This window comes from Cebidichthys violaceus, unplaced genomic scaffold (assembly GCF_023349555.1).
Source record: "Cebidichthys violaceus isolate CVI_PGR_0920_01 unplaced genomic scaffold, fCebVio1.0.p SCAF_10, whole genome shotgun sequence".
Taxonomy (NCBI): Eukaryota; Metazoa; Chordata; class Actinopteri; order Perciformes; family Stichaeidae; genus Cebidichthys; species Cebidichthys violaceus.
The window spans coordinates 6,577,433-6,602,062 of NW_027176263.1; the positions used below are offsets into that span (position 1 = coordinate 6,577,433).

General features: G+C 43.2%; 1 protein-coding gene across 5 annotated transcripts; it reads right to left on the reverse strand.

Annotated features, from left to right (window-relative positions):
* Positions 1-3,281: 3,281 nt before the first annotated feature.
* On the reverse strand, positions 3,282-22,749 carry ldb1a (LIM domain binding 1a). 5 transcript variants are annotated; one of them, XM_068722836.1, is made up of 12 exons: positions 22,445-22,749; positions 19,547-19,647; positions 10,633-10,735; positions 9,914-9,958; positions 9,675-9,750; positions 8,566-8,668; positions 8,281-8,453; positions 8,076-8,198; positions 7,903-7,980; positions 7,659-7,782; positions 7,338-7,486; positions 3,282-6,394 (listed from the first exon to the last, which is right to left on the reverse strand). In XM_068722836.1, exons 2-12 carry the CDS (start codon positions 19,572-19,574, stop codon positions 6,170-6,172), a joined length of 1,227 nt encoding a protein of 408 aa, XP_068578937.1. In that variant the 5' UTR covers positions 19,575-19,647; positions 22,445-22,749; the 3' UTR covers positions 3,282-6,169. The 5 variants fall into 5 exon arrangements, with proteins under 5 accessions (XP_068578937.1, XP_068578946.1, XP_068578964.1 ...); XM_068722845.1 differs by lacking the exon at positions 22,445-22,749 and having other exon boundaries at positions 7,344-7,486; positions 19,547-20,070; XM_068722863.1 differs by lacking the exon at positions 22,445-22,749 and having other exon boundaries at positions 3,282-5,533; positions 19,547-20,065.
* Between the last annotated feature and the right edge of the window lie 1,881 nt (positions 22,750-24,630).

Consider the following 24,630-nt stretch of genomic DNA (forward strand, 5'->3'; position numbering starts at 1 on the left):
ATAGCTGGGATGGATACACTTGGGGAAGGGAGTTTACCATCTAAATGTTGCCAAGAAATCCTCAAAAAATATTTCAGCTGACCTTATTGAAAGAATTGAGGTTTTCCCCATGTTATCGCTATTGTCAGGATATACAGTATAACTCTAGACTAGAACTAAACTATTGGTCTACAGACTGAACTATTCCTAGTATTAAGCTACTTTCAGGAGAAGAAGAACCACCACACCAGGACAAGATGGAGACGGTGCTATTACTCACCAATAACTGAGGCACCACTTTGATGAGGGAGAGACGAAACTGTGACAACTCTTCTCGTTCTTTGAATCGCTGTTTACTGAGTCTTGTTTGTCAACTTGGTCCACAATGTGCTCGGCATCACGACACCGCCTGCTCTTTGTAGCTCGTCTGTTACACCGGTGAGAGGAAATGCATTTACAAGAAAAGGAACATGAATGTACAACAGGCATCTGGCTTCCCAATTCCACTGATGCAAATGAGGTGAAAGGAGTGTACCTGTCTGTCCTCGTGTCCTGTTTCGCTTACCAGGTGCACAGTCACTTGCAGTTCACTCATCCCAGGTTCACCTCCACCCGAAGTCCTCAATTACAGGTTGATCCTTTAATCTGCTACCAAGAGAGCTCTTACCAAGTGGCTTTGGCATGTGAAGACTATCAAGGCCTTGCCATGCAGCCACTCAGTGATTGACCTAATTGATTATGTGCTCCTGAAACAACAACAACACCTGACTCCTTACTGGTTGGTCTGTTGTTGTTGTTGTTGTGATAAGAACGTCGGCTTCCCACCTGTGAACATATATGATTTATAGAAACACCGTTGCAAGGGATTGAAGTCTCTGACTCACATACTTTTTTATAATTACTTACCGGCTGAATTGGTACAAAATCACAAAATGAAGTGTCTTAATGTGGTTAAAAGTTCTCAGAAAGTGTAACTCAAATTGAGATTATTTTTATCACAGATCCCAACTTCCAGAATTAGCTTATATGCGCAAATACCAGACACCACTTTAGCTTTTGTTGGATCAAACCTTTTAATGCAAAAATGATCTGAGTGTCAACACTCTGCCCTTCTGTCTCTGTTTGGTCTTGTTGTCGCACAGGATGTCCGAGGTGCTTGTTTGATTCACCAGCCAGACATCTATTACAAACATGGTCATTGTCACAGTTTCTGTCGTTCTGCCTACCATCATGGCTGCCATTTTCTACATTAGTTCTGCTCTGCCAAGAACGGACAAAAAGGCCACACTGTGAGTTGCATCCTTGACAATTTGTCAAGAAACCAAGGCTGCACCCTCTTTGCTCACATTCTAATTCAAACTATCGCAATAAGATAGTTCAGTAAACACAACTGTACTGGGTACAGCTCACATGTCCATTTGCATGACAAGAAAAACTTTTTGGACCATGTTTTCTTTGCAAGAGCTGGTGATTTTAAGAATCCAGTGAGGTCAGATTTACCGACGCCTATTTAAGCAGTCAGGGCCTTCAAGGCCTTCTCTGCTGGCCTAGACACTGACAGTATCCCAAAGTTATAGCTACTTTATAATTTAATTATTTAAAAAAAATACACTACATGTATTCTAAATATTTTTTCCATTAGCTTTTTATCTCATTGCATAGTGTCTTCCTCAGTTGCGTCGCTTCCAGCGCAGTTTGTTTTAAGTTTTATCCAATCAGATTTCTCCCCTATGCTGTCTGTAGGTAAGAAGAGAGGCCCGGAGGCCTTCAGAATCACAAGTAAAACCCTTTGCAGTTTAAGTAAATGGGGAGGATATTGTTGATTGTCATAGTCTTCAACCAATTAGATCTTTAGTTTGACATGTCGGACATATTCTTTGACATGCCAGAGCCTTCTAGCTGGCCTAGTCATACGTGATTGGTCAGTGGGCTAGTGTGACATGTTGGGCGGTGACAATCCCAGTATCTACTGCCTCTGTCGAGCGGACATTTTCAGCCCCCAAACGCATTAAAACGTATTCAAGAAGTACAACTGGGGAGGCTCAACTGCACTGGCGTCCTTGAATCAAGAAGGACTTCTTACTGGAACTGGACCACACCGATGTTCTTACTGAGTTAATTTTTCTATCATGTCGTTTTTATGATATGGTTAATATTGTTCCCTCTGATGTGAATAATATTTGAATGGTGCTCTTGAGTGTGTGGCGGAATGTGTGTTTTAGCACCGCAGTTTTGCTGGAATGTGCAGAGGCCTATTGAATGGTGTTATTTGGGTTTTATGTTATTTTACCTGTTTGTTGTCATATAAATATATGTGACTGGTTCTTGTGAGTTTGTTCTTGTCATTGTGTTAGTTACATTGATTTTGTCTATATGCATTGTCCGTTAATGACAAAGCATTCCGTCATGCTGCATCATAGTGATAGACCTGCATTCTTTATGAAGCTCTAGCGCAAGTTCAGTCAGGAAGATTATACTAGTTTATTTCTCATACATCTGCCAATCACTCCTCATGCATGCTCATTGTTTCCCTGCTGCCATTGCTTGGGGCTGTCAATCATGATATCAGCTGTCGAGATGATGAGAACAACACAATTACTTGGTTAGCCTATTGTCTTGCTGCTGTCTCTTTTGAATATGATTGTCTCTCTACCTTCAGTACATTCATGGTGCGCAACCCTCCACCTCCCCATCTTCGCAGATTCATCATCTTCATCCTCTTCATCAACTCATTCTATCAGCCACCACCAGTGTCTGGACTCCACGGGGGGATTCATCTTGCTGCTGCTCAGGGCAGATGCCCCTCCATTACAAATCTCCTTGTAGAGTCCAAGCGCCAAAGACTCTGAAGACGTTATCATCACATATCATTTGTTCACAATAAACCCTTATCTTTTCTTTATCTGACTTGTCTCTCCTGATTGAAATAGTGTTGCGCATATTCATGTATCTGCACTCTGCAGTTAATGTATTTGTAGGTGTTGAGCTTCATGTAACATTTTATTTCACTTGTCAAATGTTGCAGTGTTATGTGAATATGTGGTTTTTACATGAAAAAAATAACACGTAGCTGTGGTGTCATGAGGTTATTAGGAGGTGGTTCAACTGTAGTAGGGCAGCACTGAAGGCCCAGGTATAAAATACACAGCCAACATTGTATTTGAGTAATTGGTTCCTGTGATAACTGAAGAAAATGTCAGTGTTTTTATTCCTTTTGTGTGATTATCCTGTTAAACCACGATAAAAACACATTTTGACATCACATTCACACAGATGCACAGCTAAGTCCAATAACAACCAAGTTTTTCAGTGAAAATTCATCTTTATTGATACCATACATGAATTATCAATGACAGAAACCTGGCAAAAAATATAGATATAAAATCACCCCTATGGTGAGGTGCTACAGGAGCCAGCTATTGGTGAATTGCCATTTCAGCTTTGTCTCATATTTCACAAACCCCTATTCCCTAAATGATGTCAACTTGGGAAACACAGGGTGTTGAAAAGTTCCCCCTAGATTGATTCTGTGTCGGCCTGCTGAGTAGATACACTATAGGGCTGCAAGAGACAATAAGTAAGGGCTTAGAAACAATAGCCTGCAGCTCGGTGTAGATTTACAAAGAGCATTTCTGTCAGATATAATGGTGGAGGATTTGTGACAGCTCAGTCTGTCCTGGTGCTCTGGGAGACCCCTGCTGGGTGAGTTTGGAAATTCCTATCCAAGAGCTGGGTGATGCGTAAACAGGAAAAGGTCAAGCTCAGAAGGTCCCCTCCTCAGGATAAGATGTCATGTCAATGGTCATTTCCATTAATGAAAAATTTACTTTTGCATTTTTTCACTCGTTGGTTACAGATTTGAAATGTATCTGAAAAAAAAAATCCAACAAATACATTACAAAACCAAACCACATAAATCACATCATTGAGGGTTTAGGTAAATCTGATCAAATTTCAGTGAAGACTGCTCCACTGTGGAACATTCCCAGCATCTATGGACTCGAGGCTCTTTGTCAGGATGACAGAAAAATAAGGCTAACTTAGAGGTCAACACTTTCTCTAAATGTGGTTATTTATTGATGTTCAGTTCATCTGACAAGTTGAACTGGCCAGAACTGGGAGCCACATGTCAAAAAAAAAAATAAACACAAGTAATGGAATGGCCGGTATTAGCGTTAACTGACTCAGCAGCCCAACAAACTTCTACATATATCATGAGCATAGTACAGGTGGGTTGGACCTAAACAGAATGTCAATACATAGAAAAATAAATACAGTTTGCTAAAATGAGGGCAAAATTCTTGTATCAGTGATTGTACCATTAAAAATCACGTAAATAAAAAAAAAAAAAAAAAGAGGATTTTAATCTCTTTACATTAGATTGAGTTTCTCATAATTCTAAGGAGGAATACATAGAATGACTTTTACAGAAATTACTACCTAAAAATATACAAGCACAGACACAAATATGAGGAGTAAAGCCAACAAACTGATTGGTCATAAAACAGCACAGTGTAATCAATATCTAAAGAATCTTTACATGTAGCTCCTTGGTCTGCAGCTTTCTTAATTGTGATTACAAACATTTCTGGGAAACTTAAGTTAATACAAAAGTCTTTTTTTCTTATTATTTTACAATCCTGTCAAAACTTGTTTTTAAAATATTTTTGAGTAGCAAATTTGAGAAGTTTTCTGTTATGTTCTCTGAAGAGAGGTCCCCCAGATAAGAGATTTCAAGACAAAGCAAACAGGTCTGCAATGACAAGTCAACAGATCCAGAATGGAAAATGAGTGGGGAGAGTAGTTTATAGTGTGCTGCTTTGTACTCACATCAAACAAGATGGAGGACATTAAAAACACCAGCCTTGTTCTCCCCAACTGGTTTTCTAGCACTGAAGCCAATGGACCTGCTGACCACGTGATGGCAGACATTATATTAAGCATAGACTTACATGGAAGTTATTACCGTCACAAGAAGAATGATCTAACAGCAATACGTATACATTAATATACTGCAGGTTTCAGATGTTTTACAGCTCTTACATTAGCAATAATAGGAAAAAGAATACACCGTCAATTCATAAGAAAAATAGATTGGAGTTAATAGTGGAAACAGTGCAAAGAATATTCTGGGGTGTTTTTTGTTTGCTTGCTTGTCTGTTTATTTTTTAGAAATTGTTTACAAAAATAAAAACAATTCAAAACAAGTCAAAAACATAGAAAATGAAAACACACTTCTGAAGCATCTGGTGCTCTGGTCCAGACATGCTGCGTACCACCTCTCTCCAGTACCTCAATGTTTTATGCTGCAGGTGTAGGTGAGTGACTGTGTGTGTGTGTGTGTGTGTGTGTGTGTGTGTGTGTGTTGGTGTGTGTGTTGGTGTGTGTGTTGGTGTGTGCATGTATCTATCAGTGCTTGTGTGTGTGTGTGTGTGTGTGTGTGTGTGTGTGTGTGTGTGTGTGTGTGTGTGTGTGTGTTTAAGATTTAGCGTAGTGGTTCTCAACTCCGGTCCTCAAGCTCCGGCACTGTACAGGTTTTTGTTCCAACCAGGTCCTACAAAAACAAATAATTGAGTTTTTAAAAACCGAACGTTGAATTTTGATACTAAAGAGTGCACACAGTTTTCTGCAGCCTGCAAAAAAATAAGTTAAATAAAAGCTCAGCATTTCTTCCCTGTGACATGAGCACAACAGAAACAACGTGGTGCGTCGTCAAGGAAAACGCATGCCTGAGAGACCCGAGGTTGGAACAAGAACCCACTGGACAACAGGACATGCCAACTTTGGCTCAAACACTGTGGTGAGCTTTGATGGGGGGGGTAAAGACACATGCACACACACCCCCCCACCCCGCCAGTCTCACCACTCCTCTAAGAGGACTGACTGGAGCCGAGCAGACAAGGGCCAAGGCTGAGCACCACTGGTCATGTGCAGCTATGTGAGGGAGCGATTCTGCTGACCCTGTCCTGACAGTTAAGAGCTTCATCAGTCCATCAGCTATTGTCCCTCCTCCTAACCGCTCTCCTTTGCGTCATAAAATGAACATGACGGAACAAAACAAACAAAAATGTATTAAACACAAGTGCTCGAGGCCACTCTCACTGACTCCTCTCGCTAGTGTGTTGGCTCAGGTGGATCCCAGTAGGGTTTAAGCATTGACAAAAGGGGGGCTGGCTGAGACCTCAGCGCTCTACTGGGACGACTGGGAGTTGTCATTCTTGCTCTCCTGACTGGAGGGAGCCTTGTTGTTCCAGGGCGAGTGTGCCCCAAGTGCAGGCGAGCTGTTGAAACTGTCCTCATCCTCCAGGCCATTCGCCCCATCGAACTGCGTGTTCTCCAGCCGTGTGATCAGACGCTCGTCCTCGTCACCAAACTCCCCTCCCATCAGAGTGGGCTCTCCCACCATCATCACGTCCTAAAGGGGACAGCAAGGGCCGGTACATATTATCCCCATAATACAGGGGGTTGAGCGGAATGACTGGCTGCACGGACGAGTTGTAGGTGTAGTGTTTTCTTGCCTATGGTCTAGCGATCTAACTTCAATTTCAGCTTCTTCTTTTTTTAATGATATGCATGATAATTGATACTTCAAGGTGTGTTTAGGGACAAAGAGAGTGTTAAAACCTGAGGTATTAGTGTCCTTTTATTCCTGAACCAATTCCCAACAGGACACAGTGTCGTCAGGGCAACTACGCTGACAGTTGTGTCAGTTGTGGCCCTGACTCCCTTCCCCCGTTCCAAGAACCAGGGTTAAGGGCCCTCCCTACTGGCCAGCAGTGGGCGTCCCTGAACATTGCGCGCTGCATCAAGGGAGGAGGGGAGGGAGGGAGGGGGGGGGGGGGGGGGGGGGGTCGTTTCATTCCACCTCGGGTCTCGTTCGCTCAACCAAGCAACCAAGTCAACAAAGACAGCAGGGCTGTGTGAATCGTGTGCTCTGAGAGACTAACTCTAAAACCAAATTGATACAGCAGACTTAGAGAGAAACCCTAACTGTCCCCACTGGAAATCAGAGCATGGTAACCCTAACCCCCATGGCCCCGAAACATTTTAACCCATAAACCTGTGGCCGCAGAGGACCAGGGACTGCCCATCACTGGTTCACATCAGGGGTCTACTAACTAAATCTACTCATACTTAGAAGAGTTATAGAAAGCAACCCCCTACTCCCCATTCACACCTGAATCCAAACCCCCCTTCCAGAGGCATCCCTCTGCTGTCTCTATCCTGCTGCTACACCTACTCCTCACTCACCAACCCCATACACCCATAAATAACCCCTGAGGCTGTATTTCCAACCCCTCCACCCCGTGTCTTATCCTCCACGATGCAGATAGAGGTTAAGTAAATGTAATGCTTACAGGTACCTGGCTGGAGAGAGAGAAGCTGTTGGCTGGACTCTTCTTTTTGCTGTTGCTGTTGTTATTGCTGCCTCCGCCGGAGCTCACGGTGCTTCCACCGGACACCTTCCTTTTCCGCCGCTTGTTCGGAGCTTGTCTGGCTGGCTCGGCTACGTAGACAACAGGTAGAAGATACGTTTCATAATCACATATTTAAGTGAATGTCAATCTGTTGTTTCTTTCAATTGCAACTGGATTTGTTGGTGGTCCACGGCTTAATGACTGTAAGGGCTACACCGACAAAACGCCACAGGCAATTTCAAAAAGGTGTGTGTGCGTTACCTGGAGGTGCTACCATTCTTTGCCACTTTTGGAAGAGGCAAGTCTTCAGGCAGTCTCTGGGGCTCAAGCTATAGGTCTTATGCCTCGACATCAACTCTTGCATGGGCTCCAATATCACACATAGCTTTACAGAGGACAAAGAGAGGAACCAAACAGACAGAAAGAGCGTTAACAGGTTGTTGCAGTTTAGGTTAATTTAATGACTGATCAAAAAGAGAACATGGTCACAGGGAAATGTGCTTACACGGAGGTAGTTGAGTGTGGAGTTGGACAGCCCACATCTGGTGATATTTTTAGCCAGCTGATCGAGCATTTGCGGATCCTGCGTGATTATGTTGAAAGGATTAAATGAAGAAGTGCGCGTACAGCATGTGCATTTGAGTGCGAGTGGGGTGCTTATTTGGGTCTGGAACTCACATGCATAGCCAGAATGCTCCTTGGTAGGACCTCTCTGTGCTGTCTGATGCTGAAGTGCCACGTCTTGATCCTCATCATGTCATCAAACATGAACTCCAGGTACAGGCGGCCCTCCACACAAACCTGAACCACAGGAGAGAAAGTTAGAAGTCACGGCACCAGCAACAGGAAAGAGAGGGAAGGCTGTACATGATGCATCCAGTACCTGTGTGAACATGGGTTTGCCATTTTGGGTCACCATGGTGCATTGGTCACAGTCCAGAGACACAAAGTTACTGTGGAAGGACTCCTTCGGGTGCTTCAAAACATAGAACAGCTCGGTGGCGCCCCCCTCAAAAATACTTCGAAAGTATCGTGGGATCAAAGTCCTGCCGATGGCTGCACACAAAAATAGAACTTTGTCAATAGATCAAATCAATACATAAAAATAAAGTGAAATTTGAATCACCCATGTATAGTATAGTAGCAAATACATTTATTTTATTCTTACTGTATCGTTTGGGTCCATCCTCCAGACAGAAGGTGATGGTGAGCATGGCGTCATCCTCAAAGAACTCTGTGGTGAAGGCATCCCACCAGAGATTGTCACAGTCCTGAAAGCAGATGAAGAACCGTTCCTCTCAACTTTCATTGCTTTAAATCTGCAAAACTAACTTTGGTAAAAGTATACACACGGCAAATTACTACATCATATAATCACAATAAAATAAAAAACAGAATTCAAGTGTAATACAGTTTGTTTGCTATGAAGAGATGAGGAAGTTATATACGTAATAGATGGTAAGAGTAAACAAAGAATGATTCTTAACAAGAAGCAGAAGTTCTTGTTTCCTCAAATTTAATATTTGGATAAAGATTTTTTTACATCTGGTCGATGTAAAACAATGGATTTTTGCAAAACCGCTCAAAGACAAGAAGCAGAAACTCTTGTTTCCTCAAATTGACTAATTATTTGACTATTTAACACTACTTCCTCTGGTCAATGTAAGGCAATGGATTTATTTTAAACAGATGTGCATGCTTCATGATCGCCACGATCATCACTGCAGAGGCTCTGAAATATTTTGCTGTGCAGTGAAGAAGTCAAAACAACACTGACTGTGAACTTTCTAAATAAGACATGCTGCCATTCAGACGTTGGGTGTTTTGTGGGACATAAAACTTGATTGTGGTCAAAATCCCCACAATGCACAGGGGTTAGTGTGGATACATTTGTAATAGAGTGCAGACAGCCACATGAAAAAGCGTAGCTTGTTACAAGTGCTCAGTCGTGCTCTCAAGCATATAAACAGTTGGCACTCTAATTATGTTTTGGCCAGGTTGATCAGATAATCTTATTAGAGCCTGAATGTAAATTAAGTTGGTGTGTTCTCAAGCTTAATTTCCCACAAAACCCCCGAGCATGGTTAGCTACACAAACAGCAGCTGGGAGGGAAAATCTGAAAACAGTAAGTAGTTCACAGGAGCTGCACGATGTTGCACTAGAGATTGTAATCCCAACCAATTTGAAAATGAAACTCAGATGCTGTGTTTTTGCACAGCAACAGTTTGGTGTTGATGTCTTATTACTCTCTATGTGAGTGATGAAGTGACTCTCACCTCTGTCCAATTCTGTAGCCTTTTGTTCAGCTCGTATATCCGGTAATCTGTTTGGTTCCCGTACGGTGTGGGTCTCCTGAAACAGAAAACGAGGGGGGGGGGGGGGACCACGAGCAGCGTCAAACTTAAGTTAATTACAGGGTGTTCTAAAATGAACAGAGTACAAGGCTTTAGAAATGACTTCTGAGCTTAGACAAACCACAACTGTGTGTTCACTATGCAAGCGTCAGTGTTCTCACCCCATTCCAGGCTCCATGTATGATGGGGGGTACATGGGTGTAGGCCTAGGAACAACAAAAAGAACAAACATCAGCAAACATAAGTAACAACAAGGATGTGCGTCTTTAGTGCTACACTTTGATCTCAGAACTGCAAAAAATCAACTGTTAGAGCCAATTACTGGATTACTGGATTCAGGGCTAACAGGGGGGTTTCAGATAAAAAAAACACATTACAATAGAATACGGAGATACAGAAATATGGGTTTGAAATATTCAACAACGTAACATTTAATAAGTACTCGAAAATGTTCTGACTGCACTGCCTGTCAGTATGGCATCCGTCTTTGTTTGTCACTTTTAATTAAGCCGGTTGTTGCTGCTTCTCTTTTTTACATGATAAGACCGCCACATTGAATAAGAACAGAAGAAATCACCAGTCAGTCACTGGTAGAAGAAACCACAAGCTCAGCATCAAATGTGTGCAGATTTAAATGGAAACAAGTTTCGGGTTCAGTGTCAAGTGCATAACAATGCCCACAACAAGCTGTAATATTATACAATTTTTACCTATTATTAACAAAGTACAGTTTAAATCGCTTCAATCTAACCACTGAACAGACCGCAGAGGGCTAAAAGACAAACAGCTCCACATCAATTTAACAGGTGAGTCCAAACTTTTGAACGGCGAGTACAAGCCATAAAACATCATTACAGATCATTATCTATAAGAAACCTACCCCACATCTCTGTCCAGCATAGCGCCTGGGTGGAAAGGGGGGAAGCTGCCGCCGTTGGGGGGCTCCTTAGGAGAGTACAGCTTGAATGACTTTGACGAACAGCCTGCACACAAGCACACAGCAGAGACGGAGGGGGAAAAAGAGCAGAGATTTAGAGGAGATTTAGATTTAGCTCATTCAAATCACAGCATCATCTAAGTAATCTAATGCTGGATGATTCTGTTGAGATTTACTCAAAAAAAAAGCACACTGCCAAAACAATTTCCTGCTGCTTTCATTATCTAATCCATCTTCAATCTGGTAAATGGACAAGAAAACAAATCATCACAGACAGAAAAAACTGAAATATTTATTAGCCCACAGAAATGAGAAAACAATCAGTGAAATGGGGAACAACACGCAGAAGAGATCGTCTGACATGTTCTTTGTACCATTATAGGGAGCCCTCTTCTCTGCATTCAGCCCCATGTGATCCTAACCATGCGCCTCTGCTGTGTGTGTGTGTGTGTGTGTGTGTGTGTGTGTGTGTGTGTGTGTGTGTGTGTGTGTGTCCCCTAGTTGCCTCTTCTACCCATCCCCCCATGCATTGCCCGGCTGTTGTTAACCCTCGTCTGTCCAGATAAAGCATTCAGGCTCAAACAGCTCAGTTCTCTTAGAAAAAAACCTTTGCGGTATCTCTACTCAAGGAGACTTTACATGCACAGCGGTTGCATGTAATTAGGCCTGATCAAAAAAAATCTGCATACCCAAGCAGCCAAACCGTAGCGGACTGGGATGTTGAGAAAAACAACCTCTGGAAATTTGACCCATGGCTTGCCCATAGCACCCACCCTACAGCTTCAGATAACAGATAAGGAAACATTGAGTTCCTGTGTTGGACCCCTTTATAATGTTTTTTAGCGTGTCCTGCTTGTAAACCTGGTATTCCCAACAGGCACCTTAAGGCAGCATTATGTTAATTTGTTGCTTTTACACCGTTACAATTGATACACAACCCTCGGCCACCGTCAGATAGGGTGATTGTGCCAAATGAACACTGGCAGGGGGGGAATCACTGAGCCACACTAATGCAGGATCAAACATAACTGCTGAATGTTTGATTAGGCCAACTAATGGATACCCCACAGACAGACTACTCTACAAATGGTAATGGTTAAAGTCAAGATATACAAATGGGAGCGAGAAAGGCTGGCGTTGGGGTTAAGTATGACAGTGTGAACTGTGATCTGTCCGTCCCCCATTCACCGCTCCTCCAACAACCACAACTCCTCCTTCGTTTGCTCCATTGCTTCAGTACAACCCTGGCAGGTCATCCTCTCCTCCCAATTGCTATGAGGGTGAACCTGCTCAGGGGCACCCAACAATACTTCTCTATATGCATTACGTCTGACCTATAGACCCCCCTCCCCCAAACACAAGCAGCCCCAGACAGCATTCAACCCACATATGCTAAGTCTTCATCCAATCTAATGCTGATGCATATTGTGTCAAACAAACTCCTGCAGGAAATACAAGTAGAATTCTTGTTTTCTCCATTATGTAACGCCTCCACGTTCAGAAACGTAGATTCTGCAAGCACAAAATGCTGACACAGTTTATTCTCGCCCTTGAATAATCACCAACACACACCCTGTAAAAACCATGTACCGTCAACAGCGTGAAACATATCCACAAGACAACAGATGCATTACGTATGGACAATTTCACAGGGCAGGCATCTTTTGAATAGGTATTTTAGATGAAAGACATGTTCAGGTACACATGACAAATAACGCTAGAGATGAATGACTCCACCAAGTGAGCATCCTTTGAAAGAAGGACATCATTAAGATGAGTCACCATGATGCATGAGCACCCCGACAATGATGAAGTTAAAATAGTGAGACTTTTGGGTGCCGTTCAGTCCTCTCAAACAATAGAGCTGCATCCAGAGGCTGGCCCACAACCAATAAAACATCCGAAACAAATGTGCCAAGACTGCCAACATTCTTCCACTGCGTACTGGTATAACGCTAGCTCAGTCTATAGCATAGTCGACATTTAAAAAATAAGCCTGTGTTCACTTTAACACACTGGACCAGGCGTAAAGTGGAGCACAGGGCCGCGTTCATTCAACGTTTACAGAGGACAGATGCCGTTGCTAAGCTATTAACGTAGCTAGTTGCTGAACTACCGCCATCCACTTATAATTCATCGTGCTTGTTTACTGTGAACCAGCAGGGCTGTCAGAAGTAGCGTGGTTGTAAGTTTGAGTTACCTGCAGAGAAAGGTCCACCGAAACGCGGTGTTGCTCAACACCTCCGCTCGGTGTTTCTAGCCAGCTAGCTTCGCTGCTAGCCGGAGCGGCTGGACGGTGAAAGCTCCAGCGCCGACCGTCGATAATGTAGCGTTAGTCCTGCACCCCAACAACACGAGGGACGGGAAGTAAGACACTCCAGCTAGTTGCCTTGGTTCCTGTCTATTTGCAATCCCCAACTAAGTGTTTTTAAATGTCATTTGTTTAGTGGACGATGCTACCTATTTACTACTAACGTTACTACTACGGGACCCTTTGTTCCTGCCAGCCGAGACACGGTAAAAAAAAAACAAAGGCCCCGCCTCCTGCACGCGCCCCCGCCCATCCCATCAAAGACACCGAGATAAACACAGGCCTGCCTCCATCACAGCCAAGGACCCAAATCTGTCTTGTCCGGGACCCATGCGTGCATCAGTGGCCCCCATAGTGGTACAGGTGGGACCCATTAGGAGGAGCGGTTATCAGCCTATATTTGGCATCTTAAACATGCTATTACAGATTGACAAAATAATCTTATTCCATACTCTGACAGCATCGTTTGGTATCATCTTGTAACGACTCCTCATGGAAGCTTTGTGGTGTTTACAAAGTGTCAACAGGGTTCATGCATTCTTGATATGTGCATTATTTTATACACATTTCCACAATACTCACCCTGACATATTAGGTACTTTTGGAAACTTTCGGGGTCTTAACTAGAATTTACAAGTTTGGTGGATTCAGAAAACATTTGGCTACACTGCATGGATTTATAAAGAGTGACAAACGTGTGGATCAGTGGTATTTAAGAGGTTAAGTTTACAGTATTTCTTCATTGTTACAAGACAGACATGATGCCCTTAGATACAAACTATCCCTGTGCTCTCATATTTATGACAAATGATAAATACAGTCTTTACAAAAGTCATAGCGTAGAATGAAGTTGGAGGTATTAAGACTGACATCAATTTAAGAATGAAGCCTTTTCAAGTATTTTTCCAGATTGTATTAAATATATACTTAACAGAAAGGCTGAGACCTACAAGTAGACCCTCAGTATATCTCAGCACATTTCAGTATAAAGGTTGATCGTTATCGATCGAATATAAACGATATGTCGGTATGCATTTATAAAACATTTCTACGGTGTGGACATTAACATTCAGTTCAGTCATGAGGAATGAAGGGAGAGAGAAATTATTTTTGCCAGGGCTGCTGGAAGCACTGGTCAGTCTGTCCTGACCGTAACGATCCCAAAAAAAACAAAAAACATGAGCGTGATTCAGACATTTTGTTCACACTGTTCAGCAAATCTGCCACAAAGACTATTTACCTAAACAGGCTGTTTAATTCAAGCCAACTTTGTAAAGGCTTATGAAAAATGATTGACTGGCTGATGGCTGCTGTCCTCAATCCTGAGCCTCAGATTATGTAAGGGTATAATCTGCGCCTCACTTTTAATCAATAACCACTCTAATGTTTACAAGGAATATATTTGCAGCCTGGAAAACCTTTTGTGGTCTGAAAGTGCATTTAAAGCTCAATTTGTTGAGGCTTTCACTTGAGCTGCCAGTCAGTTTGTAGAATTATATAAGTGAAGCACTGCATTTCATTGAGAGAGTAAACACATCTGACCCAGACCAGTCACTCTTACTGCATAAAGCCCCCATCAGGTTTAGAGTGCAGATATACAGCATCATCTGCAGCTTGTACTCACTATTCAGATTGGAGGAGAATGACACAAAAATATCGGGTGGGATCTGTGGGCTACATCATCGGTTAAATGTCGGAAAACAATGCAACTCAGAATTTCGTTAAAGTAACTGTGGTCCAATCTAGAGAGTTTGGCTGTGTAGTTATGACAGAAAATAAATGATTAGACAGCTATAGGGGAATAAAAGAAAGACTAGAGCCTTTTGTTGTAACGTAGGACTAGATGTATAAGCTTTTGTTGAAAACAATGGTTCCCCAGTCAGTGTTGATGGACTGACACAAAGAAGAGATGTGACAGAACAGCATCTCCCTCTGCTGGTGTATGCTGCAAACATCCTCACTCTTCAATTATTGAATACAATAAATAGAATAGTATAAAATGAAGTTTACTGTACACTATTCACAGCTAACATAATCTATAAAATCTCTAATTTGTATAGCTTTATCTGCCTATTCCATGATTACATCAACCAATAACCTTAATAAGCACAATAGTGCTTATATTAATGGAATCTAAAGGTATCGTTCCAAAAACAAAAGAAACATGAAAAACATGAAAATGGGTTGTATGGAAGTGTGGATCATACAGAAACAAATATGGAATATTGCATACATTACTGTGGGAGTGTTTCAATCCTGAGAATTTGATTTCATCTGTATTCAGTAAGAGTCACATTTAGTGATAACATGAAATGGCAATACACAAGAACTAAGTTTTAATTTTGTAACTGGAAAAACTGGTCTTGAACTACACACGATCTCTTGTATTTATAGATCCCTATAGCTCCGAAGAACACTTTACACATACTATTTTATGCAGAGGCGGACTGTATAACATTAACACTGAAATGCCTTCCAAGCATTGTAATGGAAAACAATAATGTGGTCTCTAATACAGAAAAATGTCAAATGGATTTTTAATCATTTGGTTTGTTACTCAAGCATCCTTCCAGTTAGACAGCTATTGCACTTTAAAAAAACTGACCGTGATAAAGAAACTGAGGCGAGCTGTAAACAAGTCGACTCCACACAGGCCAGACACGTGTAAACACGTCGTAAAGCTTTTTCCGAAGCCCTCCAACGTATTGTGTCTGTACACAAACGTGTGACAGAGAGAGTCAAGCATTCATGAGGAAATCTGTAGAGAGCGCTGGTGAACAGCATGTTCAGACGCCTGTCGCTGCTTTTCTAGCCGCCACAGTGGAAGCACAAACCTGTCAGAGAAACCGTTCTGCGACACCTGACTGGTAGTGATAGCAACACGGCAGCAGACAGAGCTATGCAGGCTGTGGCCTGACAGCAGGAAGTTAAACAGCGTGTGTTCAAGATAAAGAAGGATCGGTGTTGTGGACGCTTGCAATGACAGAGGTCACTGATCTGAATCCAGGCAGAATTAGCCAATCCATAGAGGATTGCTGCTGACAGACGGGACCTGGTGCAGTTTAACCTGGAGGTTTGGTCATTTATATGGCATTACTTCTGTAATGTGTTACAAAAAAATGTAAATCCACCATGAAATAGAATTCACTTGTATTCTTAAAATACTGCTCAGTTTTAATGTTCTTAAACTGAACAACGAAGAAACAGCGATGATGTTATTTTGAGACTAATCTTGGAGCCGCTCCACAGATAGTGAATAATGAAACAACTGTGACACAGCACCTGTTTTTACTGGAATTTGGACACTTTTAACTCATTTGCAACATGAAGCCCTGAGTCACCCGCTAATTCCAAGTAAATGGACAAACTCCACCAAATCCACCTCCAATTCAAGTCTTGAAGCTTTGCTTTTTTAACTTTAGGGAAACACTTGTTTGAATTTATAGTCCAAAGCACAATATAAATTCTGTTATATGGCAGCAATTCCTTTAACAACATGTCAACATTTGCCTCGATTTGCATACACGTTTATCAAATCAAGTCTGTTTGAACAATCCATCTTCAACACAAACCAGCTCAAACAGGCTGGTAAATTCATGATACACTCATTAACAGAAACAAGTTTGCATGCTAAATTTACACTAACAGTCCCACTTGCACATACACGATTGGCACAGAAGTACAGCACAAAGCTCTCAAATAACTGCGGCTGTCCTCACACCTTCTGTTTTCAGCACAGCTCTGTTTCAGTCTATCTTCAGTCAGTACCGAGCCTGCTTTCATGTTGTAAAGACTCTGCGGCTTGCACATCTCCCACAAATAAAGGTGTGCTTTGATAGAAAATCATTTTTTCCATCCCACACATTTTGTCGTCTCCCCATCCTCCCCCTCCTCTCGGCTGTGGCACATGCCAGCTTTCCTCTGCCATCCTGTCGGCCTGCAGCAGATGTGACATCACTACAGCACGTCCCCCCCCCCATCTCTCTGACTCCCCAGCATCTCTGTCTCCCACGCATTCCTTCTTTCTCTCTGCCTCTGCACACACAGCCATTTTGATCTAGCAAACAAGATCTGAGAGACTCACTAGGGTAGAGAGAGGAGGGGACGTGGAGAAGAGAAGAAATGGAGAATTGAGGAAGGAAAAAAAAAATGAGAGGCACAAGCTTTTCAGCGCAGTGAGATAATGCTGAGGCAGTCGTGTTGTTGTGTAACGGTAATCAAAAAAGCCCTAGCTGTTTGGCTGCCATCTTGGTTCTGCTTTAAGTCACTTTTCACCAATCAGAAGCCATGTGACTTTCTGCACGAGGTAACACTGTTACTGCAAAAGGCAGAGAGGAAGGGAAGAGGGAGTGACAGAGAGTGAGAGAGGGGGGGACAGGAAGAGGGGGGGTGAGATGAGGAAGGCAGAAACGGGAGGGAGGGGTTAAAGTGAGATGGGTGAGAGATGGTGAGAGTAGTGAGCAGAGGGGAGCGCATGCTTGATTGCATGTGAGAATGGAGGGGAGGGAGGGGGGGTATCTTCAGCTCACAGGCAATCTATTTTTACCATTTAGTCTGAACAAAGGATGTGATTGGCTCCACTGTGTTAGGACGGATCTCCTTCATGCGGGGAACAAAGCCTTAAAAAGGCTGATTCACAGCAAAGTCACAACAACAGCAGGATGTCACAGGGTTGTCAATGAGCTAGACAGACATGAGAAGTCTGTTCTTTATTATGGCTCACATTCTGCCACATGGCACATACGCTCCGTTCAGATTCCTCTCTTCTATAATGCTCTGAACCAAGAACAAAACAAAGATGAACGGGCCCAGATGAAAAGAGTCAGCGCTGTAGAATAAGAGAGGATTCGTTTTTCCAATGCAAATTCACACACACAAAGAATGGGGAGGATCTTCTGTCCACCATCGTACAAGAATGTAAACAAACCAGTCTTCAAATATAATGATTTACAGCGCACGGCAGCAAGAGAGAGATAGAGAGAAACTGCAAACCAGTGTTAATCAATGTTGCCTCGTGGTTATCTGCCAGATCAGCCAGCCTAAACTTGTCCTAGCAGGCTCCTCGTGAAGGTGTACGTGTGTGTATATACGTGCATGCTGTACACGTGCACACGCGCCTGCATGTGTAAACCTGTGAGTGTTGGTGCACAACATGCACATGGCAGATCTCTCTGGTTCCGCCTCTTTCTCCTTACATCCTTCGAAAAAACATGTGGATATCATTAAAAGTTTCTGCTCCAGAGTTAAGTCTGTCAACAGACAGAAGGAAGCAGATACCCTGGAAAAACGGCAGCAGAGGGCAAAGAAGCGAGCTAGTAGAGAAAAGATCTGAGAGGAGAACATCAAGCAGAGGCCTCTCTAATATTATTCCATCTGATAGGCGACTACCAATGAATCAGAGCAGCCCCATTAAAATGATACTGACACCCTAATTCAATCTGCCCTCTCTGAGATCCCCCTGAGCAGATGCTACGATTCAATTTCTATCTGTTACTTTCTCCCTTGTGCTGCACACAGCCCGTCCCCTGGCACTGTGCACAGGGCAACGTCTCTGCAGCCTGCCTGCTCTCACCGGGGTACCGTGGAAGAGAAATTGCTCCAAAGTCAAATTGTATCAAATATTTTATGGGAGAGAATGGATTATAAGATCTACTTGATAAAAATATTGCCACTACATTTTGCTTGCCAAAGACTGACATGTTCAGAAAGTACTAGATTTCCTTCCTATTGCTCTGACACTGTAGCACAGAAGCAGAGTGTGGATACTGAGTATCAATAGGACACCATAACATTAGCAGCAATCCAGATTTTATGTAACCTTTATTTAAAATTCAAGAATGTTTAATTAAAGAAAAGCCAAGCCAAGCATAACAACTGCATTCAAAAACACAAATATGCAGGAATGCAAAGTCACAATGACAAAGAGCTGCCTAATATCCAAACAGCAGCTTAACTCAAATTCAACTCTTAGTTAAATCTATTTAAGTACCCTCATTAATGGTTTAAATTTATCAAGAAAGACAAGCTTTAAACCATTTTGCAGTGAGTAAAGTACTTTTGCCTCATTCAGTTGTGCCCCATGGGACAAATATAAAAGTTACTGTGACAGTAAGCAGGGATTTCCACCAACTCCTCTAGACATATAAGAGCACAAATAATAGAGAAGCAGACCTATAGTGGCCAGATAAAGCCGAGAAGAGGAATGAAAAGCAAGCGGAGCACTTATTGATATCTCAGTGTCTCTGTATGTGACAAAACTCAAAGAGCCATTGATCTGCTGCGCAGCAAGCTAGCGTGACTGAGAGGGTCTGCTGAACAACTCAATCCCAAAGTGTGGTAGCCTCAGTCTCCAACCTTGTTTTAGGACATGTGTTGAGAGTGTAGCACGGCTTCACTGACACACACTCACACAGCTTGCCGCTGGCCCTAGGCGGCTTTGCAGCACTTTTACATAAGTCATCTTTCTGACAGCACCACTGAGCACAGAGACGGAGGAGGAAAGAGAACCAAGACAGGCAGAAAGAGAAAGAGAGTATAGGCACTCACCGGGACAAGCACAACCTCCAACAGACATCTTCTCACATGTTGGGCTCTGCTCTGAACGAAACAGCTGCACTCAGTCCACACGCTGCTCGCATGGGCTAACTCTGAGGAAAACAACACGGACAGAGGGGTGGAGAGATTAGAGGGAGTGGTACAAAGCAGGGCATGCACACCACAACTATACTCCTCTCTCTCTCTCTCTCTCTCTCTCTCTCTCTCTGTCAGAGGCAGGAAGTTGGCAGTGGTGCTGTAACTGCATCATTAATAGGCATATTGCAACACAAGTGGGAGGGAAAAATGAGAGAGGAGGGAAATAGGAAGAAAGGGCCTTTACATAACGTGAGACTTGAGTAAGTAATATGGAATGGAGCGAGGGACTGTGAGTGTGGTGTGTGTGTGTGTTTGTGAAAGGGAGAATGCAAGAGGGAGGCAATTAGAGCGAAGGAGAGGAAAGAGAGAAAACGCACAAGGTGTGTGTGTGTGTGTGTGTGTGTGTGTGTGTGTGTGTGTGTGTGTGTGTGTGTGTGTGTGTGTGTGTGCGTGGCAGTGATGCATCGTCCATTTTTGCTCGGTGCTGCCGTGGGAGATAAACATACTCAGTAGGAGCCCAGAGGCGGAGGGTCATTACTGCCAAACAAACACACACACACACACACACACACACACACATTCACTCATACACCCTGCCTCGTGTATGACAGATTTCCATCTCTCTTTCTGTCTCCCTCTCTCGCTCCTTCCGTCTGTTTTTTTCTTCTGCTGCAGAGTGAAGACTTGTGTTAATCACTACAGACAGTATCGATTAAAAATGCAGAGCCCACCTGGAGCGCAGGGACACTGGAGACCCATGGGAGGCAGGAAGAGCGCGCATGTACGACCGTGCACGTGCTCACACCCAACAGGAACTGCATGTAAACAGTCTGACTTGACTGCAGACGCTTTGCCCAGCGGCCTCTGCTTCTTTTTCCCAACTCTTTTCTCGCTTTTTAATCTTTCTTCACTCTGTCAATTTAATCTCCCCTCCCTGTTGATATTACCTCAACCTTTTTCTGCAGCTTGATGTGATTTTGTTTCATTTCCTTTTCCCCCCTCCACGTCTCTGGTTTCCCTTCCCGTTCATCCCATAACTTCTCTTGGCTCGAGCGGGCCTGTTCTCCGAGCCAATAATCTCATAATCTCACACTTCACTACACAAACACACGAGCACGTAGGTGACTCCCATGAGCTGGATGTCTTTGTTGCTTGTGTGCCTGATCCTGTCGAATGGATAACAGACTGAGCAGCATCATTGAGTCATTGTGGCTGAATGCAAGAAAAATCAAACATGGAAAATGATTAAAGAAAACACAACCTCAGTCTTAACTGACAGTATTGACTACATTATCTAGTACAGTGATTCCCCAGATGGTACTTCCACAGATGCCAGGGGTAACTTGTAAAGACTGTAGAGCGGCTCTACTTATTTGACAAAATAGAATTTTCATTAGCAACTATTTTCACGTACTGAGTCAGCTTTAACACTTGAACAATACATGTTGCAATTGAGAGTTTATGAAAACCAATTAGCAAGCAATAAGAGAAGTTATATAAAAGTAATGGATAGTTGAAATACTTAAAAGTGATGGATGAACAGTTCAAATAAAAGTGTCATTGTGATGGAATGTATCCCCAAGTAAATCAAAGCCCATAAAAACCTCATATCTCTGTTGTCTGTCACTTACAACCAATATACTAACAAAAGACAAGCGACTGTCTGCACTGAAACCAAAGCTGACAGACGCATTCCCCACACACCAGCACACTGGCAGAAGCATCACAGTTAAATGTCATACACGATGTCAGACACTGTTCTCAGGACCGAGACACAATGAACAACCCTGCGGGCCTCCTCTTCTTTTCCCCTTACTTGTCTTCTCCCCCTCTTTTCATTTCCACTTCACACACACACACACACACACACACACACGCACACACACACACACACACACACACACACACACACAATCACACACACACACACACACACACACACACACACACACACACTTTTTGTTTCTGTTTCAACAAGGTCTGTCTCTCTCTGAGTCCTCTCATCTCTTGCTGCTATTCAGTTACCATTCGGTCCTTTTGTGCGCCTTGTAGGTCGTAATTTGCGGGTTTGACATTTATGGAAGATTCTGCCACTGTAAGACGGTGAACACTGAACAAAGGCAGATATGAGAGATAGAGAGAAGCATCCCATACACTGCAAGAGAGGGGGGGAAAAAGAGCGCGAGAGGGGAGAAAAGGAGGAGGGGTGCGTGAATGTGATTTGGGAAATGGCTTCTGTTTTCAGGAGCGATTAGGCTTTGAAGCTGAGCACTTCACCACTGACTTCACTGTCAGGCATGCTCTCTCTCCTCTCCTCTCCTCTCCTCTCCTCCTCTCACTCTCAGACTCCTGCAGATAAAGAGATTCCCGCTCTGTCAACACATCCAAACATCGCTCAAAAAGCTGCTCTGAGAATAATGAAGTTCCCCCTCCGTTCTCTCCACTGTGGGCACACAGTTCCATAACACTATGTGACAGACAGCAAAGTGCCTGCACACAGACACGCCGACTGCCTTGCTTACTGAGGTAGACATCTACTCCCACTCTAACATACTCGTGTTGTCCTCTGACAGCAGACAAACACTTGCTAGACGTGCACTGAAAACCTTGCTTTTTCCTAATTCTCAATAAAATGTTTAAAAAGCTCCTGGTGGCATACTTGTTATCTCAGGTGAGTTCATGCCATTAATGGTCACCTCTCAGTCTTTTGTCTTGCAGCTGTTCTGCGCCTCCACGGCTTTTCTTCTCTGCACACTGTCTCTCTCTCTCTCTCATAAACATTCATTAAAAATCCTCCATCTCAACGCTTACCTTTGTCTGCCTCTTTCTTCTGCGCCCACACTCGCTTGAAAAAGTCCACCCGGGTCAGCCACGCAGAAGTAACCAAGCTGCGCCAGCAGAGAGAGAGAGAGAGGGAGAGGGAGAGGGAGAGGGAGAGAGAGAGAGAGAGAGACAGAGAGAGAGAGAGTGAAAGAGAGAGAGAGAGAGAGAGACTGTGATGAGCAGATGCAGATAGGAGCCACAAATGGAGGGGGGTGATCTAGCAGTGTACAAATTGGATGATGAGAAGGAAGGAAGGAAGGCGGGAAGGAAGGAAGGAAGGAAAGAGGAGGAGGAGGAAGAGGGGGAAAAGAGTGGGGGGGCAGCTCTCAGCTGCACTGGTATGAATATGACGCAGAGGCAGCAGCCAGAGCCTCTCCTCTCCTCTCCTCTCCAGCCCCATCCCTCCATACCCACCGAGGGAGAGGAGAGGGGGGTGGGGGGTGAGGGCACTGTATCCATGGCAACGGCAGAGCAGCGGTAGGTAGCAGTTAAGGAGCGTGTTGGGGCACAGTGGTGTTCCTCTCTTTCTCTGTCTCTCTCTCTATCACAGACAGACAAGCTCACAAGTCTCTCAGCTCCCATACAGTGCACAGCCTCTGGTATAGTGGAGGAAAAGCTGTAGAGGAAACATGAGCAGCATTGGATTCATTAGAACGTGTAATGAGAAGCAGACTGGTTGGGCCAGTTGTGGACACATGGGGGACAGGCAGCAAGGAAGCACAAGTTAATTATTCTGTAACAGCAGCGAACTGCCAGCATCAAGTAATGGAATAAGTAACGTATGTGTTAAATATTGATTCTAAAAATGCAGATTACTGTGGCCACATAAAATACTGGACAGGGAAACTGTAAAACACTGCAAACACAATGACGTGGGACAGAATAAAGACAGTGATTTACTGTCTCTATGTGAAGACAAAGCTTAAAAGAGATCTTCTAACAACACTATACGGATCCAAAGATGTCTTGCTGAAGCATTCCACTAATTTTAAAGGAACAAATGTGCAAAACTTTCTTCTGAACATCTACCTAGTTATTCTACCTGAAACACTGCTACAGCCATTCAGCATGTGTTTTTAGTTCAGAGTCAAATGTTTGAGGAAGATCTTAACCGATCGAAACGTTGCCTTAAAAGAGTCAGAGAAATAAACTATTAATTTGGAGCCGAACAGTGTCCTTTGTGCCCTCCAAGTAAATGTGAACTCATACATCCACATTCTTCAGGACCAAGTTCAGTATCTTGCTCATGGATAATTCAACATGTGGAAGCCAGGGATCAAACTACAAACCCTTCAATTGTTTGCAAACCCGACTACTAAACTAACATTATATACTGTACATATTTTGTAAATAAGTCTTATATGCCATGGCACATAACTAAAATGGACCCTTTCTTCATAAATCTATATATTCTTGTTCACTGAGACTCGAAATTTACACCTGAGCGATTCCTGGATCAATGACAGAAAATATACAGCTCACAGACACAAAACTACACTGCAGAGGTTTTTTACCTGGTGTGTCTGTTCTTTGGAGACAAGGATCCTTTTTCTAATTTAGCATAAAACGTGGATGAGTTTACTGAAGAGCTCTGCAGCAGTGAGGAAGCTGTTAAAAAAATGTAGAAATATTCTGAAACTTTACAAATGGTTCAAACAGCAGAGAATAAATGACATGTGAAACAGACACACAGACAAAGTGGTGTACCACGATGGAAGACTACAGTGTGTGTGTGTGTGTGTGTGTGTGTGTGTGTGTGTGTGTGTGTGTTGTGGCTGGGCTCACCTCTAATCCATTTTTGCTTGTGGAACAGAGGGAATTGCCGATGGCTTTTCTGTGCCATTAAGTATGGATCCTAATGAGGGACACATCCTCCCCACTTTTGTATTTGACCCAATTTAATCTCCACCTGTGTGTTTCAGTCTTCCCTTTATGTATTACACCCAGTAACAAAAAGACATCCACCACCTCCCCAGCTCTGAGGGGAAAACTATTTTTCTTCTCAATGTGCTGTTTGGTTATAGTCCTCAGAGAGCGATATATGTCGTACATATGTGTGTCTTTCTCTAGGGTATGAGTTGCACTATTAGGTCTAAACAGAAACATAGAGTTTGACAAAAAAATAAAGACTCAAGGTCTACTTACTAGCTGTTCCCAGAGCTTTAATCGCATCT